The 16634-nt window shown below is 41.7% G+C and overlaps 1 protein-coding gene across 1 annotated transcript; it reads right to left on the bottom strand.

Annotated features, from left to right (window-relative positions):
* Nucleotides 1-6391: 6391 nt before the first annotated feature.
* On the bottom strand, nucleotides 6392-16164 carry top3a (DNA topoisomerase III alpha; the record flags this gene model as incomplete). The annotated part of the gene is made up of 19 exons (XM_083896918.1): nucleotides 6392-6691; nucleotides 7570-8300; nucleotides 9882-10004; nucleotides 10151-10297; nucleotides 10423-10588; nucleotides 10842-10955; nucleotides 11041-11170; nucleotides 11421-11606; nucleotides 11772-11982; nucleotides 12380-12462; nucleotides 12608-12682; nucleotides 13874-13974; nucleotides 14068-14238; nucleotides 14356-14499; nucleotides 14586-14694; nucleotides 14909-14984; nucleotides 15078-15151; nucleotides 15253-15312; nucleotides 15919-16164. The coding sequence occupies 19 exons, from the start codon at nucleotides 16162-16164 to the stop codon at nucleotides 6528-6530; spliced, it is 3111 nt and encodes a 1036-aa protein (XP_083753044.1). The 3' UTR covers nucleotides 6392-6527.
* Between the last annotated feature and the right edge of the window lie 470 nt (nucleotides 16165-16634).

The raw sequence follows: 16634 nt of genomic DNA on the forward strand, positions 1-16634 counted from the left end.
CTACGGTGGCTCTGAGGTGCAAAACACAAACGCAAAACAAAAAACACAAACGCAAATCACAAAACAATTTGCGTTTGTGTTTTTTGTATTGCGTTTGTGTTTGTTTTTTGATTTGTGTTTTGTGTTTTTTGATTTGCGTTTGTGATTTGGATTTGTGTTTTTTGATTTGCGTTCGTGATTTGGATTTGTGTTTTTTGATTTGCGTTTGTAATTTGTGTTTTTTGTTTTACGTTTTCTGATTTGCATTTGTGTTTGTGTTTTGCACCTCAGGGCCACCGTAGTATTCTGTTCATGAAAACCAAACACAGACAAACACAAACGCAAAAGGCAAATAAAAAAAACAAAAAACACAAACGCAAAACACAAAACGATTTGCGTTTTCTGATTTGCCTTTAGCGTTTGTGTTTTTTGTATTGCGTTTGAGTTTATGTTTTTTGATTTGCGGTTGTGTTTTTTGTTTTGCGTTTTCTGATTTGCAATTGTGTTTTGTGATTCGCGTTTGTGTTTTGCACCTCAGGGCCACCGTAGTATTCTGTTCATGAAAACCAAACACAGGCAGAATAAGAGCCCCAACAACAAAAATCACTGCAGTTCCCACAACAAAAATCAACAACACTCGAATGTAATCTGTCACGATCACAGTATACCAAGAAAATAACACATTTACAACGTTACATTAACAAATACAGGCAAATCCATTTGTGTCTTCTTCTTTGTTCCCACACTGACTTACAACACCATCATTGTCTCTTATGAGGATGACGTAATATTCCTAAAATAAAGAGTTTGCCGCACAAGGAAGAAAGAAAGAGTGTGCAAAACCACTTTGTAACATTTACAAACCAACAACATTGACGTTCACACTCACTCGAAGCAGCGGGGAAGTGAGACTGAACTTTTCTCTCCATCTCTCCTCACGCTCATTCTCCACAAAACAACGATAACTCCTCCACTTTCGCTCCAAAGTTGTTCTCTAGTATGAATGTGTTTCAGGACAAACTGTCAGTCAGTCAGTCAGTCAGTCAGTCAGTCAGTCAGTCAGTCAGTGTGCCTATTGTGTGACGTGTCACTTCCCTCCATGACACTCACTCCCCCTCCCCCCTTTATACTTTGCCTGCTTTCAAATTTGACTCTTCATAATGACTAAAAAAAAGTTTAGATTTCCGATGTGATCACGACACATCACACTAAGTAGCTCTGATCAAACGGGTTAAGATATCAATATACTCGTCATGCATCGATTGTGCAAACGGAGTGAGAAAATACCTTTATAGTGAGACAAATGGCATTTTTTATAAGCGATAACAAACACAACAATACAACGTAAGAATTAACCACACGGAACAGTCACGGCAAAGGGAGAAGAATCATTTCAACGTGTACTTGACCTCGTCTTAAAGGTGCATTATGTAACAAATCTCAATCAACTGGCCATAAAATCCTCCTAATATGTCACAGAGACTCAGGAATAATGTTCACATAACAAACTGAACTCACCAACAACAGTAAAATCAAAGTATTTGCATTAAAAAAAATCTTTTGCAGACTGCAAATCATGTTTATGTTTTGAAATCATGTTTTGGCATGTGGCGCCACCTATCTGAAATACTGTAGGGTCTAACTTCACGTTAAGTAAATAAAATAAAATAATACAATAATAAAAAATGCTTTTGCTTTTTTTTTGGTGCCAACATTAAAGGGTTAAAGATGCACAAAGTGTGTTTCAATCTGATCCTCTTAAATAAAATCACAGCGCCCTGAATCTACGCTCCGACAGATTAAAAACACGATTATGACCACAGATAATGTTGTTAACCACCCTCACTATGTTAACACAGTCAGCTGGGTCACAGAGGTTGACCTTCGATCTTCCAAAACAAAATCAACCATCACTCCTGCGTATTCAGAGGAAAATACCTGCTTGCAAAATGACAATTAACTGGTTTGAAATTTCACTCGGGAGCAATTACACTGTAGCTCCCAATGTGAAAAGTTTGAATTCAATTGGTGTGCTTTGCCATTTAGCAGAGGAGTCATCGCTGTAGTGAGTCACTGCTGCTGCTGACAGTGACGCCAACATGCAGTGGTCCCTCACTGCTCATAGAGGGTCCTTTATAAAACTGTGACACCATTCGACTTTTAAATCACAGAAATAGAAGAATAGAAAATACAGAAAAGAACGACACTTCCAACAACTCCATGTACGCTGGCATGGCTAGTGGAGATTTCATTAATATTACAAAGCAGATAGTAGTTGAATTACAACATGGCAAACATGCTGCTGAGCCTGTGTAACGTGTACACGGTGGTATCATGAAGGGTTGATTATCTACAGTTTGAGCTGGAAAAAACAAACGGCGCTACACACAATGGCAAGTTAAAGGTCTAGTGTGTAAAACATGACTCGGCTAAAAATGCTATTGTGCTTTTTTTTTTCTTTTTTTTTTACAGTAATTGCATAGGGAAGCACGCAATATATAGGATTTGTTATTTTTTGGGATTGTGTCAGATTCGGGGCCCACGGTTGGTGTAGTGGTTAGCACTCTTGCCTTTGCAGCAAGAAGACCCGGGTTCGAGCCCCGTTTGGAACATCTTCGGAACAAGGGCCTTTCTGCAAGGAGTTTGCATGTTCTCCCCGTGTGTGCGTGGGTTTCCTCCGGGTTCTCCGGCTTCCTCCCACAGTCCAAAAACATGCGATATGGGGATTAGGTGAATTGGTCACTCTAAATTGAACATAGGTGTGAGTGTGTGAGTGAATGGTTGTTTGTCTCTATATGTGGCCCTGTGATGGACTGGCGAACTGTCCAGGGTGTACCCCGCATATCGCCCAATGTCTGCTGAGATAGGCACAGCACCCCCCGCGACCCTCTGGTGGATAAAGAGGTAGATAATGGATGGATGGATGGATGGATGTATCAGATTCTACATTTTATCTGTCCGATATCCGATCTAGGGATTCCCATCTTGAGTAAAAACTTCCTGTACTTCGCAAAAACCAACCCCCCCACCCAAAAAATTCCACATTAACCATGACTCATCTGGATATTAGATCCCATAATGTGTCCGAAAACCCCCTCAAATCCCCAGTTTTTAGTGCAGCGTGTGTAACTTTAACTTTTTTCGTGATGCCATTGGGTAAGTACAGTGAATCCATATAAATCCGTGCAGTAAACATGTTTTATCTCTGGCTGGAAAGTCCTCATCATGACCGATGTATAAACGGCATGTATAAGTGTGAAGTTTGCAACGCTCCTTTAATCATTGTCAGAGTCTTGTCGGTGAGTCATGGTGTTTACTGGAGAGTTCAGTGACCTCACTGTACTGTTTGTACAGATAAATAACCCGACAGGAAATGTCAGAGCATTTTTTACACTGATGTCCACCACTTTCATCTGAAGCGCGCACGCGCTCGTCCTTTAACGGCCGCGCGAGCGAGAGCCCTGCAGGGCGCACCGTATTTTACCGTAATCTACTACGCTGTTCTCGTAAGCGCGGAGGTTATCGTTGCGATTCAGAAAACAGAAACACGGCAGTAAGTCAGTCAGTCACGTGACGCGCTTGTCTGCCCGGATACTCGCGTGGTGGTGGTGGTGGTGGAGTTGAGGAGCCGAGGACACAGCGGTGAAAACAACACTCCCACCCGCCCACGTGCTATGAGTCACGCATGACTCACCAAACGTGCCAGTAAGAACATCAGCGCTACTTCTCTGGAATATCACACACACACACACACACACACACACATAAACACACACGGGGGGGTGTAACCTGCTGCAGCCTCATACCGGGAATCCACGCGTTTCTGGTTTATTTCCATGATGTCCTTTTTATCCACGGGGCTCGCACCTCATTTATGTCTGCAGCGAAGTGACAGGAGCAGCATTTCTGGGAAGGAAAAACGCAGCCATTGAAGATAATAATCCACATGTGAAACCCAAAGCTGTACACAACAGCACGAACTTTGCCCGCGAGCCAACAGGACCGATATCTGATGACTTTTATGAGCATCATTGATATGTGATAGCGTTTATGATGCGTGCACAGCGGACAGCTGTCAAGCATTAAGTGCTCTGCATTGTGTGGTGATCGGCAGAGGTGAAAGGAGCACTGAAATATTCCAGTACCACTATTTTGAAAGTGCAAGTGAAAGTGCTGGTCTAAAAGTTCAAGTGACTTAGCTGGGGGTTCTCTCTTGTGTCGTGCAAAAAGGACAAGGAGGACACAAATCTCACTTTGTTTCACCGTTATCAGCTCCAGAACGTTGCGTTTGTCAACACTTGTGACTTCGACGAAGAACAGATGCTGTTTTATGACACATTCATGCAGAAATCCCTCAGGTTTTTTTTCCCCCTCACCACTGAAACGAGCTGATAAAGTAACAACTAGAAAAGCACTCGGAGAGCACAGACCTCCAACATTACCCACCCCATCCCCCCCTTACGGATCACGCCCAAAATTTAATCACTTGTTCCGGGTCCCATTGCGGACATTTCCTGGAAATTTCACCCAAATCCATCTGTGACTTTTCGAGGTTATGTTGCTAACAGACAGACAAAACAAACTCCGGTGAAAACATATACCTCCTGGCGGAGGTGAATAACGCAACATTAACACCGGTTTTAACCGGTTCTCTAATGCTAATTTATCGTGGTCAAATAGAGCTATTATTTTGGAGTTTGAGTATTTATAGAAAATAACATGCAAACATAAAGGTTTTATATTAACTCATTACTTATGTGCATCCTGTGTATACCAAATAAACATGGTTGCCTCAGTGACTATTAAATGAATCCAGATGTTATGTTATCTGCAAAATCAGCATTAGCAGAATCTGCATTTCTCATTGTGCAGGACAGTATAAACGTGGTCAGCTGACTCAAAGTGAAAGAGTCAAAGTGAAACTAAAACTAAAACCAAAACCTGTTGAACCAAGACAATAAAAACAGAGAGCTGAGACAGAAACAACACACTCAGCCACGACTGTAAAGATGGAAACCTCATTAAAGTTTATTATATATCAATATTAAAACAAACAATGATAAAACATACAAACAACTGCTGAAACCCAACCCGTTTTTGGTGCATCTGTGCACTTGTTAAATGTACAGTATAAAAAACAAATGTCAGTGTTTATTCCAGCAGCTCCTCCACACAGAACTGATTAAAACCCACACATTAAAGACGGCAAATCTCCCGTGAGCGAATCATGCTCCTGCTTCTGATCTCAGCCAGGACTGTGAAGAGAGAGAGAGAAACGGGAAGAACTCAGACACGGGAGCAAAGGCCACTTGAGCACATTTCTCATCATCGGCTGTGAAGCACTTTCAGGTTCACGCAGGTTTCAAATGCTCACACATTTTAAACCTGTTCAGGTTTCTTTTTTTTTCCTCCTCGGACACGACGACAAAAACATGGAGCGAGACGACCAGAGTTTGAAGCTTATTGCGTGCATCAGTTTGTGTTGGCTGCGTTAAATGGAAAAGGAAAACACTGGGTACATATTACAGAATAGATCTGCCAGTTATTTGTCTATACTATAGAATAAAATTCCATTTACATATTGTTTCATTATAGGACGTTAGAGAGATAGTTCAGGACACATACTCAGCTCTGGCGTCACCAGCCAGTCAAGTCAGGGACACGGATTTTTACTGATTTTAGCCACGTAACAGAAGGCTCACCCAATAAGATATTTGCCTGTGTAAGTTGATTACATTTCTCACCATTAGATGGCCAGTTCCAAGTTTTTCTCCCTTTGCTGAGTTCATCCACCGCTGCCTCCATCAGTAATTTAAAATATGCAATTTTGTGACTTTGGCGTTTTAAATTATCTGCACAAAGTGACATAAACCAAACAAATGATCAATAGTGGGAACAGTGGAAGACTAGGTACCGGCGAGTAAAGTCCGTCTTATGGTATAGTGAATATATTAAGATATTGCAGACTACATTATATTATATAAGTAGCTAAATTTGTTTTTCTTGTGTCCTTGTGTTGGTACTTCAAAAAAAAACAAAACCCTGAACTATCACTTTATCAGTCTATGGCTAAACTGAGCTTAAAGAGCTAACCCTCACTTCACAGGGAAGGTATGAGGCTGATATTCTCATCCAATTCTCCGTAATGATGTTCAATATAAAGTGGATGTCATGTAGCAGAAATTAAAATCACCTAAACTGACTCCAAAAAGAATATAGCAGAGCCTTCCATCTCTGAAGATCTGAGGTGACCTGAGAAATCAAAACCTTTACAACAGACAGAAACACTGGAAATCAATTTTTTTTTTAAAATAGGCACTGCCAACATAAGGCACATCGAGGTAGTAGGACATTTTGTTCAGTCTAGCTCTCAAACCTTTATTGTTCCGACTGAAAAGCGCATTCCATGTAAAGAGGTACCAAAAATCTGACTTTCTGCATATTTAAAAAAATTAAATAAACTGATTTGTCAGCATTCAGTCATAGATTGAAATGACATTCACCTCCAGAGCAGCTTCACAGTCTGTGCCTTCACCCCAGTGCTGCTGTCACCGCTGTGGACAGGTGACACGAGTGTGTCCGGGCATGTGGCAGATGCCGCAGGTGCGGGCTTTCTTCGCCGCAGGAGGCTTGTTAGGGGCGGAGCCTCCCGTTGTCTTTCTCCCCCTCCTCCCTTCGCCTCCGCCGCCATTAAATCCTCCGCCGAAACCACCTGACAGGAGGGAAGAGAGGTCAAACGCGGCGTAACACAGCGTGAAGCGACGAGAGGGCGTTGCACTCGGAAAACACAAAGGTTCCGTTTCTGTGAACACCAGCACTGACAGATGATAAGTGAAGGCTTCAAGGTCTCGGTGTGAAGCGCTCAGAGTCGTGACAGGTGTTTTTTTCTTCTCTCGTTTGATCTGTGTTCATCTTCACGTTTGCTTTTATTAATACATTTAATAAAAGCAAACAGAATGAAGCACTAGCTGATGCCAGACTCATGTAAATGTTGTGTGAAGTTTCCATAGAAATGTGACATTTAGGATTAAAGTTCTGGTCTGAAATAAGTTTAATTTTATTTTATCAGTTTAAGTCATCTCCAAGTCCTGATTGCCATTAATACATAAACATATCTGTAGCCCTGTCTAACAAAATTTAAATATAAAAAGACTAAACATCTTGTTAGACTGGCGTACCTGTCACTTACTGATGATATTGTTGTTGGTATTTATTTCTGTTCATTTGCAGTGGACAAAAATAGCAACATCAGACACAAGAGAACGTCTAAATTCTAACCAAAGAGTGTAGGTCAAAGCTAGAGTTTATTTACACCTACTTCTCTTAGTGGAACAAGCAGCAAAATGGCAACGGGTAACTTTGAAAATTCTGAAACTCCATAGAGGGTTTGCACTGGAAGTTACAGCAGAGATGGTAAAGCAAACGTCATTGAACGGTGACTAAAATGAAAAGGTCTGTTTTGCTTGAATAGAAATAGAGATATTTTAGGGGGATTTAAAGAGTGTTTTGGAAAATGTTATGTACTCGATTAATTGTTTTAATACAGAAATGTTACATCTTTCAGTGGACAAACGTGAGAGAGAGACTTGCCTGGTGGAGGTACGTTCTCATCAGCCCATTGGAAGAAGCCACACTGCTGCTCTCTCGGTTTCCCACAGGCGTGGAATATCCGGCCCTTGTTTGGACCATCCTTTTGCACCGTCCTCGTCACTGCTGTCTCATTACAGTTACACATAGTCTGTCCTTCGTCACCCCCTTCTGGCCCGTGACCTCCTCCAAATGTGCTGCCGAAGCCCATTGAAGGCCTCGGAGTCTGTGCGGTCCTTGGCGTGGGCAGTGGACGCGGAGGCCCTCGACTCTGCGGCGCTCCGGGTTGATTCGGTTCATCTGCCCACAGGAAGAAGTTGCAGCTCCCTGCATTGCACTTGTAGAACTGACGGCCCTGGTTGGGACCATCTTTTCGCACAGTGAGGAGAAGAGCGTCTTGACCACAGTTGCACACAATGGCATCACCGCTGGGGTCAACGCTTCTCTGACCTCCACCTGGAGGAGATCGAGGCTGAGGATTCCAGGAGGGGACAGGAGGAAGGGACGGTCGAGGATTGGAACGTGGTCCAGGCTGCTCTTGCCTGCGGGGCCTCGGTGCTGGTGGCCGAGGGTCACCTCTTCCTCCACCTCCTCCGCCTCCACCTCCTCCTCCTGCTCTGAGGTATTTCAGGTCCAGCACCTCTCTGAGCGTCTCGTCACAACCTCCAATGCAGCCAACGAATTCTAAAGATATCATGGGAGGGAGGCTGCCCCGGCGGAACTTAAAGTTCAACCTGAAGAATGAAGGACAAACAGAAGACTGATGTTAAAAAGGTCCGATACGGAGTTCACTTTTGTTTGATGAATCTAAGCTGCTAACATGGCTGACGAATACATACGCATACTAATACGTAGTGGATGTGAAAGCAAACATGCTAGGGTGACATAAAGAAACAGAACAGGAGTAACATCATGTAAGTTGTCCATAAATAATAATTGTATATATAATAAAAATAACGAATACGTCACTAATATAAAAAGTAAGTTGGGATAATATCGGAAGTTGCCGTGGCAACCAGCACAAAAGTAGCAGTAAGCAACAGTTTATTGCTGCTCATATTGAAGTTTGATCTGACAAGTGATACTGCTTTAGAGTAAGTGCTGCAGTTCAACTTTTTGAGCTCTGTACTAGTTTGGTCGCTATGGTAACGGATGCTGGTACGCAGTGGATTGGCGAGTGTGCCCTATATTTGGACTGAGCTGAGGCACGTGCTCAAGGGGTTAACGCCCACTTGTGTAAACAAGAATTTTTTGACGAGTTTCTTGCTCTGACGAAGTGGCTTCATCTGTGGTGGAGAGTTGGACGCCGACAGTAAACAGTTTGTTGACTCTTGCCGAGCTCCCACATACACTCGGTAACACAACAAGTGTAATCTGTGTGTCCATGGGAGAAACACTTGGCACCGACGCGACCACTGAAAACAAGTTACTGTGGGTATGAATTGTGCTGGAGGGAAGTGACAGTGAACCAAAGGAATAAGAGGAGGATTTTCTTGAATACATTGTAAAGTAAATCCAAACCTGTAAAAGCAGCATTACTGCTTTATTATATTAAGTGGGTCAATATCACAATCTGGAAATTTAAATGCAAATATTTTGGTTGTATGTATATAATGTAATTCCCTAGTTGATTTTAAACTTTCTCAAGAGGTTCCAGAACAAGCTATCAACAAGATATTGCCAGAATTATTTAAATTCATCAAGATGGTGACAGAAAAATGTCACAACAACCTACAGGGTAGAAACACTGGAGTGTCAGACCAACTGTTTTGGACACATTTTAGGAATCAGGAAGACAGGTCGAGGCCACGACTGATTGATTTATATGAATCTATGTGATGAGATGGGAAAACCTGCAAATGCATCGAATATAATGAGTCATTCTTAGTTCGAGTTTGTTTTTGTCACAGATGCCAGCTGTTACCCCTCCCCGTCACCTTCACAAGAAGTAAATTTAGGTTCCTGTGGATGACACCACAAGGAGAATCTGTGGAGTTGTTGCCAAATTGTTATAAAGTTTGTATTTATAAACAACAGACAAAAGAATAACATGGAGATAACACACCACACAACTGCTTTATCACACAGCAGATAGTGGAGATCATTTAATGTAGGTACAACAAGGCTGCTTTGCCTAACCATAAAGAATGTTTATTTTAAGTTCAAATACCTTAAAGCACAGTTACAGGTGATATACAACAGTATATATAATGTTTGTATAGTGCACTGGATATGGTCTTGACTCAGTCTTGCCCTACCTTGGTTTCAGTTCAATCTCTTGTGGATTTAGTGAGACGTTATAAATAAAAACTTACATATGAACAGGATGTGGCTGACAGGTGGGACAAATGCTTTCATCTCTGCTGACCTCCAGCACCGTCTCAGGGAACCACACCGCTGTCTTACAGGCTGGGAAACCCACGCAGGAGAGGTACTTACTGCAGGGGGACAGAGACAGTGGAGAGGATGGAGGAACATAAGATGAATTACAATATTATAAATGTTTTGAAAATTGGTTTAAAAGTACAGAACACTCAGAGAGTGAAAATGGCCTCAATGTTGTAGTCTACATATCTCTTCTCACCCGTTTCCCTCCCTCTTCTTCTTCAGCACCATGTCCCGACCACAGTGAGGGCACTTCCTGACCGGCAGTGGGATCTCCATGTCCAGCTGCTCTTCTTCAGTGATCTCATGAGCTGCACCCAAATATGTCGACAGGGCTTCGTCTAACCTGAGGCAGAACAGCAGAACATAACACATCAGGTGTGAATAACTATTTGAATAGTTGTAAAATATGGAGTGCTGTGATTGCGGTCATTTGTGTTCAGACCAATATAAGCATATGGTGCAACTTACTTCTTTGCCTTCTTGGCAGACTCGATGAAGACGGCTTTGTATTTCTGGATGTGGTGAAGCAACACGCTCCGTTTGTCCTTCCTGCCCTCAGACACCAGCTTCAGATCTGCCTCCAATTCAGAACGTAGGTTTGGTTTGGACATCTCATAACCCATGGAGTTGTAACCTAAACAAACAAACAAACAAACACTCTTGCTTTGTAGTTCTCAGATGTATCAATGACACACACCAAGCTATTTTGTCTGTCTGGTGTTTGTCAGTTAGTGGTGTTGTACAAAGACGAGAGTACAAGATAGCAGCTTTTGATAAAGCATGACTGTTCAAAGGCTTGTTGTTGAAATTCTGGAAAACCAAACCAATATTATTTATATATAATATATTATCATATATATTATCATATATTATATATGCATACATACCCTCCACCAGCCCCATTCCAAGCTCTCCAGGGAGAAATCTCTGGTCAGCCGTCAAGCCGACATACATGCGACTCTTGATCGTCTCAATGTGCTCTGCATGAGTCGCATCTGTGCCTGTAACATTAACACGATGGTGGTTACGTGTTCATAGAGTAACACACAAATGTTCTCTTGTGCATGTGTGTGTGTGTGTTTATACCAATGCCGTGCTTCTCCATCAGTGATATGAGATCGGCTTCAGTGAGCAGCTGAGGAGGATTCGTCTGTCCGTCCACCATCTCAATGGCAGAAGGTTGAAACTGGGACCTGTGTTCATACACTGGAATCACCTAGAACATTTAATAAGATGTTTTTAACTATGATTTTAAAGCGGGACCAACACACACACATTTATGCAGCTATGCTTTTAAGGAGTCTGCATTGACTTCCATTCATTTGGGTAAGCTAAACAAAGCAGTATCCTTAGCCTTAACCTCACCACAATTCAAACCCTAGCCCTAAACTTAACCAGTTCCTCAGGAATTAGGTTCTGCCTCATTAGGACCTCCTGAACAACAAATACAAATACACACACAATACCTTGGCACTCCATCTGTCATATGGGTAAACATCCAGGTAGTTCCTCGCAATGATCATGAGTCCCGAGGCGGAGAACTTCTCTTGAGCGATGTCTATGTCCACCACTGTCTCCTGCCCCAAAGCATCCTGGGATACGCAGGCCAGGAAGTGCCTCACAATGAACTCATAAACACGTCCTTCATTTCCCTTGGACACAGAAGAAAGAGAAAAACAGAGTCAATGTTAGTGTGTGAATGCTTTCAAGCTAAATGTACTAAAAGTACACAGCCAATGTTGTCCTTTTGCTTTAAAAAAAAAGAAAGAAAATGTTATTATATTTCTTTCTACTACACAAACTGTATGTGTACATACCTGCAGTGTGCCGCTATACTTGGTGGGGTGTATGGGGGGATGGGCTTGGTCAGACTTTTTGCCCTGTCGTGGGTTGGGGCCCCCAGGCTGTTCGAGCACCCGCTGTGCAAATGTCCCCCATACTGGGCTATGAGTCTGCTGCTCCACCAGAGGGCTGAGAGCCAGGTTTGCAGGAAAAATGTTTGTCTCAGTGCGGGGGTAGCTGATGAACCTGGGAGGAAAAAAAAAAAAAAAAAGTTACAAGTTGTCTTTCACACCAAGAAACTAAAAGGAACATGAATGACAATGCTGGTAACCTCATCTTTCAAACACATGAACTGCCAGATGGTGCCTTTCTCATGTACAGAAATAGGAACGGCTTTTGAGATGGTTTAAAAACCTGATGAAAAAATACCTTTGACCGTTTCACTAAAATCATAAAGCTGTTACTGAAGCCACTGGTTTACAGGTAGATTTTCTGATTCAAACAAGTTTATGTGAAAGACAGGGCACTTACATCAGATATGGTTGAACCAAGACAACACTTTCCTATTCAGACAGCAGTATGTACTGTATGTGTGTATGTATGCATGTACATTACTAAAAATGCGGCTTGATTTAACACTCACCCTTGAGTATAGAGCTTTTCTGCAATTTTCATGGTCTCTTTGGCACTTATTCTTAGCTTCCGAGATGCCAGTTTCTCCATTTCCTATAGGAAAGATAAAGATAGAGGACTGTACATAGGGGACAAAGCAGGGACCCAGGACAATGTTTTGCCTCATGCTTGAAAAGAACTACATAGACTTTATATGCAGCACATGCATGTGCATGGCCACCTGACTTTATATTCTTACCACGGTGTCCAAAGGCAGCGGTCTCCACTTGCTCTTGGGTTTGCTGGTTACTGAGGTGACTGTTGCTATGGGATCCTGGAAATGAGTAAAATGATTTTCCCGTGTGTATATTTTTGCACGAGACTTTTTATCTCATTTTATTCAGGCATGTTGACAACACATTTGAATTTAAATTTACAGCAGTGTCCTGCTGAGGTAACAGCTGCAGGGCGAAGAGTGGTTACACGTGTGTGTATGTGCCTCCATCAGTCAGTAGACACACAAACACAGTCGGTACAGGTCCACATGGGGGCGCATAACACGAATGATGCGTGGTTTTGCATTACACTAAATAACTGAATTAATTTGTATAATCAGGAAAAACCAGATCGCAGTTGTCAAGATGAAAGCCCACTCCTGCGTTGCTCTGCCTTTGCTATTTTTGCATGAATACATTTTCTAACTGTTATGCAAGAGCAAAAGTTTGTCCAGTTCTCTTTTAGTTTTCAAATACATATTGCACCTCGCAAACTCAATGAATAGATATTTTGGTTTGAAAGAAGAAAACTAAAACAGTGAGCCAAAAAAGATGCTAAAGAACAACAGAATCTGCAGTATCTGCAGAGCTGAGTCATGAGCTCTGGTTTTACATTACATAGCCACTTGATCCACTGAAATTATAAAGATATTTAAGCTGTAATGCATAATTTGGTGACTTTGCGGGACTAAAGTCACACGATCAAACCTGCAGGTTTTTGGACTGTGGCAGGAAACTGAAAAACCCGGAGAAAACCCACGCACACACGGGAGAACATGCAAACTCCATGCAGAAAAGCCCTGGTTCCGACAGGGTCTCAAACCCGGGTCTACTTGCATGTAGTTGTGTTATATTTTATCTATACTACATATAAGTCTGTCTGTTTTGATCATCTTATTCCTTATGTCCCTCAGTGTTATTTTAATTCTAAAAAGGAACAGGGTAATGCATCCAAAGGAGGGGATTAATGAAGTGTTCTGATTCTGATCTGCAATACAGCTTTCTTTTCATGCAGGGTTAGAAATACATTTTATTCAATGTTTTTCATAGTATTTAAGATGATGTTATATTTCATCTCTCACTGAGGGTGAGATAACTATCATTATAATAGTTATCGCTCATGTTTTATAATAGTGGACAGTATGTCTTTCTCATATGTGTTAAACAGACAGTTCTCATACAATAGGAACTTACTAAAAACTTCAGGTCACACATCAGCGTTAATCATACAAAGAAAACAGCGCACATACCTCCATACAGATCTGGTAGAGCACCAGGCAGGCTGTGTGGTTGAAGAGACGGTTTCTTTTCCAGCTAAACTCTACATTTTCCTCTTCGACCTCATGCAGCACTGACACACACAAAAACAATCAGTTTAAAACCTGAACACTTGTTTCTGGATCAGATGTGTGCATCTGTGTATTAATCATTGTCAAATTCCTACCTTTGATTTTATAGAAAGTCTCAGGTATGAAGGCCTGGATGGCTTTGAAACGCTCCACCACAAAACCCAGAGTAGGAAACTGACAGCTGCCATATGAGATCAGCTGATTAGCCAGAGCCTCTGGGAAGATCTTCTGCAGGCGAAGTGTCTGGAATCGAGTGAAGGACGCACCTGCAGGAGATGAACACAGGGCAAGGGTCATATAAGGGATCATATTGACCAAAGCAGTTTTCATAGTGAACAAATTTCCAGATACACAGATCAACTAGTTTTCAAGTGCCACCGTACCTATCCGCAGGTCAAGCTCCTGACGTACATCAACGGCATCACTGACGTTAGCATCTGGCTCAATCAGAGTTTCACAAGCTCTCCGAATGGAATTGGGGGTAATTTCAGAAAACTTAGCCCGGAAAACTTGTAAATTTGGCTTTACTAAGAAACACACACACAATTATCAGGAGTTAGTTGCAGACAAATGTACAAAAACCTCCACTTGTGAAACAGAAACATAAGTGTACCTGCTTTGCAGACATTTATGACTTCAAAACCAATGTTTTCTCCTTCTCTGTCACAATCAGTCCAGATGACTAAAGCCTGGCACTGCCTTGCCTCTTTCTCTAGTGTGCGCTATAGAGGCAGCAAGGGTAGAGAAAAGAAAGAGGGTTTAATATAGATTTAAAAATCCTGACCCTAAACAGTCCCACATTTTTGTTGTTTTTGACAGAAATGAAACGTCAGAGTGAAAAAACACAAAAAGGGTGTGCCTTGGTGAAAAGTCTAAAAACTCACACAAACACATGTTAATTTAAATACAAAGTGAAGATTCCTGGAATGATCCTACCTTGATTTGTACCATGTTATCTGGACAATACTTCTCCACCTCAGCATCAAATAGCAGTACAGGATTGCAACTGTGCCTTAGAAAATAAAACATACATACATCAGTGGTTTTAACAATAGAATACAATTGAAAATGGAAAAAATACAAACAAAATCAAATTTTAAATTACCATTTTTGGAAAGGTGCTTTAAATTCCAGGGCTAGTAAATGACCTGAAACCGATGTCATTGTTACTTTGACATCCTGGAGCAGAATGGAGACAGAACAAATTAGAGTAAAAAAACAAAAGAATATAGATAAACAAGTCCATGTGTTTACATTTAAATATTTCTGTCGTCACTTACCTGACCAAAGAGGTGATAGTCATACTCATAGAGTTTGTTAAACTTTGACAGTCCTTCCCTCTGAAATAGAAAATTATATGATAAATACCAAAGCATCTAAACAGAGGGAATAATGGGCAAAAAAACCACAATCGGACCAAAATTATTTTCATTATTGAACGATTTGCAGAATACTGTCTCCAACCAAGCCATCAGATTAATTTATAGTTTTCATACAAAGTGCTTTATTTGATTAGAAAATCATGCCCTTCAATAACAGAACTTTCAACCTGAACAAGTACAGTAAACACACAAAATAAAAAGAACTGAGGAAGCGTGATCATAAATCTCAAAAGTCTGCAATAAGAAACCACTAAACTCTTGTTTAATTATAGTATTACATGTAATAATTAGATTATATTGTGCTACAGGTCAACAAACATATAGTAATAGTCGTTTTAGTGCCTTGTATCTTGAAAGTGTACCCATAACAACGAGCCTGTGAGCCAGTGCCATCAACTGATTTGGGGCTATAGTTAAAGGTTGTTTTTATTTCTGACTGATCTGTTGATTGATTATGATCAGACTCATTGAAGTCCAGAATAAGATAAGTATATGTAGCACCAAGATCATTCGTATGTTAATATGTGTTTGTACTTCAGATGTACAGTACTGAGACAGACTGACCCTCATGGCTCTCCCGCTGGACATGATCTCTGAGATGCCTTTAGCTGCATCGTTCTTCTCGGCTACGCAGAGCACCCGCCTGATCTGAGCCCGGCTCCGGTTCATGTCTTCCTGCTTTGGTGTGTCAGTGTCAGTGAGAGTCAGCGAGCCGCTGCTCTGTGCTGCACAGAGACACCTCCGCTGGACCCCGAGAAGCTGTAGTCCCGGTCGAAGCAAGGATCTCCCGAGGAAATGCACTATTTGCATGCCGGGCCGCTCTCAAATGAAGCAGCCGGACCTCCGGGCAGCCCCGCTACTACTGCTCCTGCTGTTAGCATGTTAGCTGAGGCAGCCAGCTAAAGCCATGGTTTTCGCTAGCAAAAAACTTTTGACAAGAGACAAAAAAGTATCAGCACCGTGCCCTGCTTTACTATTAATAAAATAACAACTGAAAGTTAACAAAAACCCCATCAAGAAAGTCAAGTTTAACACGTTAACTGCATCAGACCCGACGACTACAAGAACACTCCACGCTTGTGTTTACAAAACGTCGCGCGCCCGCCTGTCAAATACTGCCGTAAGCAAGGTCGTGATGCTGTCGTAACATGTTCGACCAGGAATACGGCAACAAACGAAGCTCAAACTTATTATATAAAAATAAATCCCTCAACAAACAATATAACCTTCACAACGCTGTGTTTTGTGTATCTTTGTGTGTAATCATGTTACAAAATGAT

This window comes from Microchirus variegatus, assembly GCF_963457635.1.
Source record: "Microchirus variegatus genome assembly, chromosome: 10".
Taxonomy (NCBI): domain Eukaryota; kingdom Metazoa; phylum Chordata; class Actinopteri; order Pleuronectiformes; family Soleidae; genus Microchirus; species Microchirus variegatus.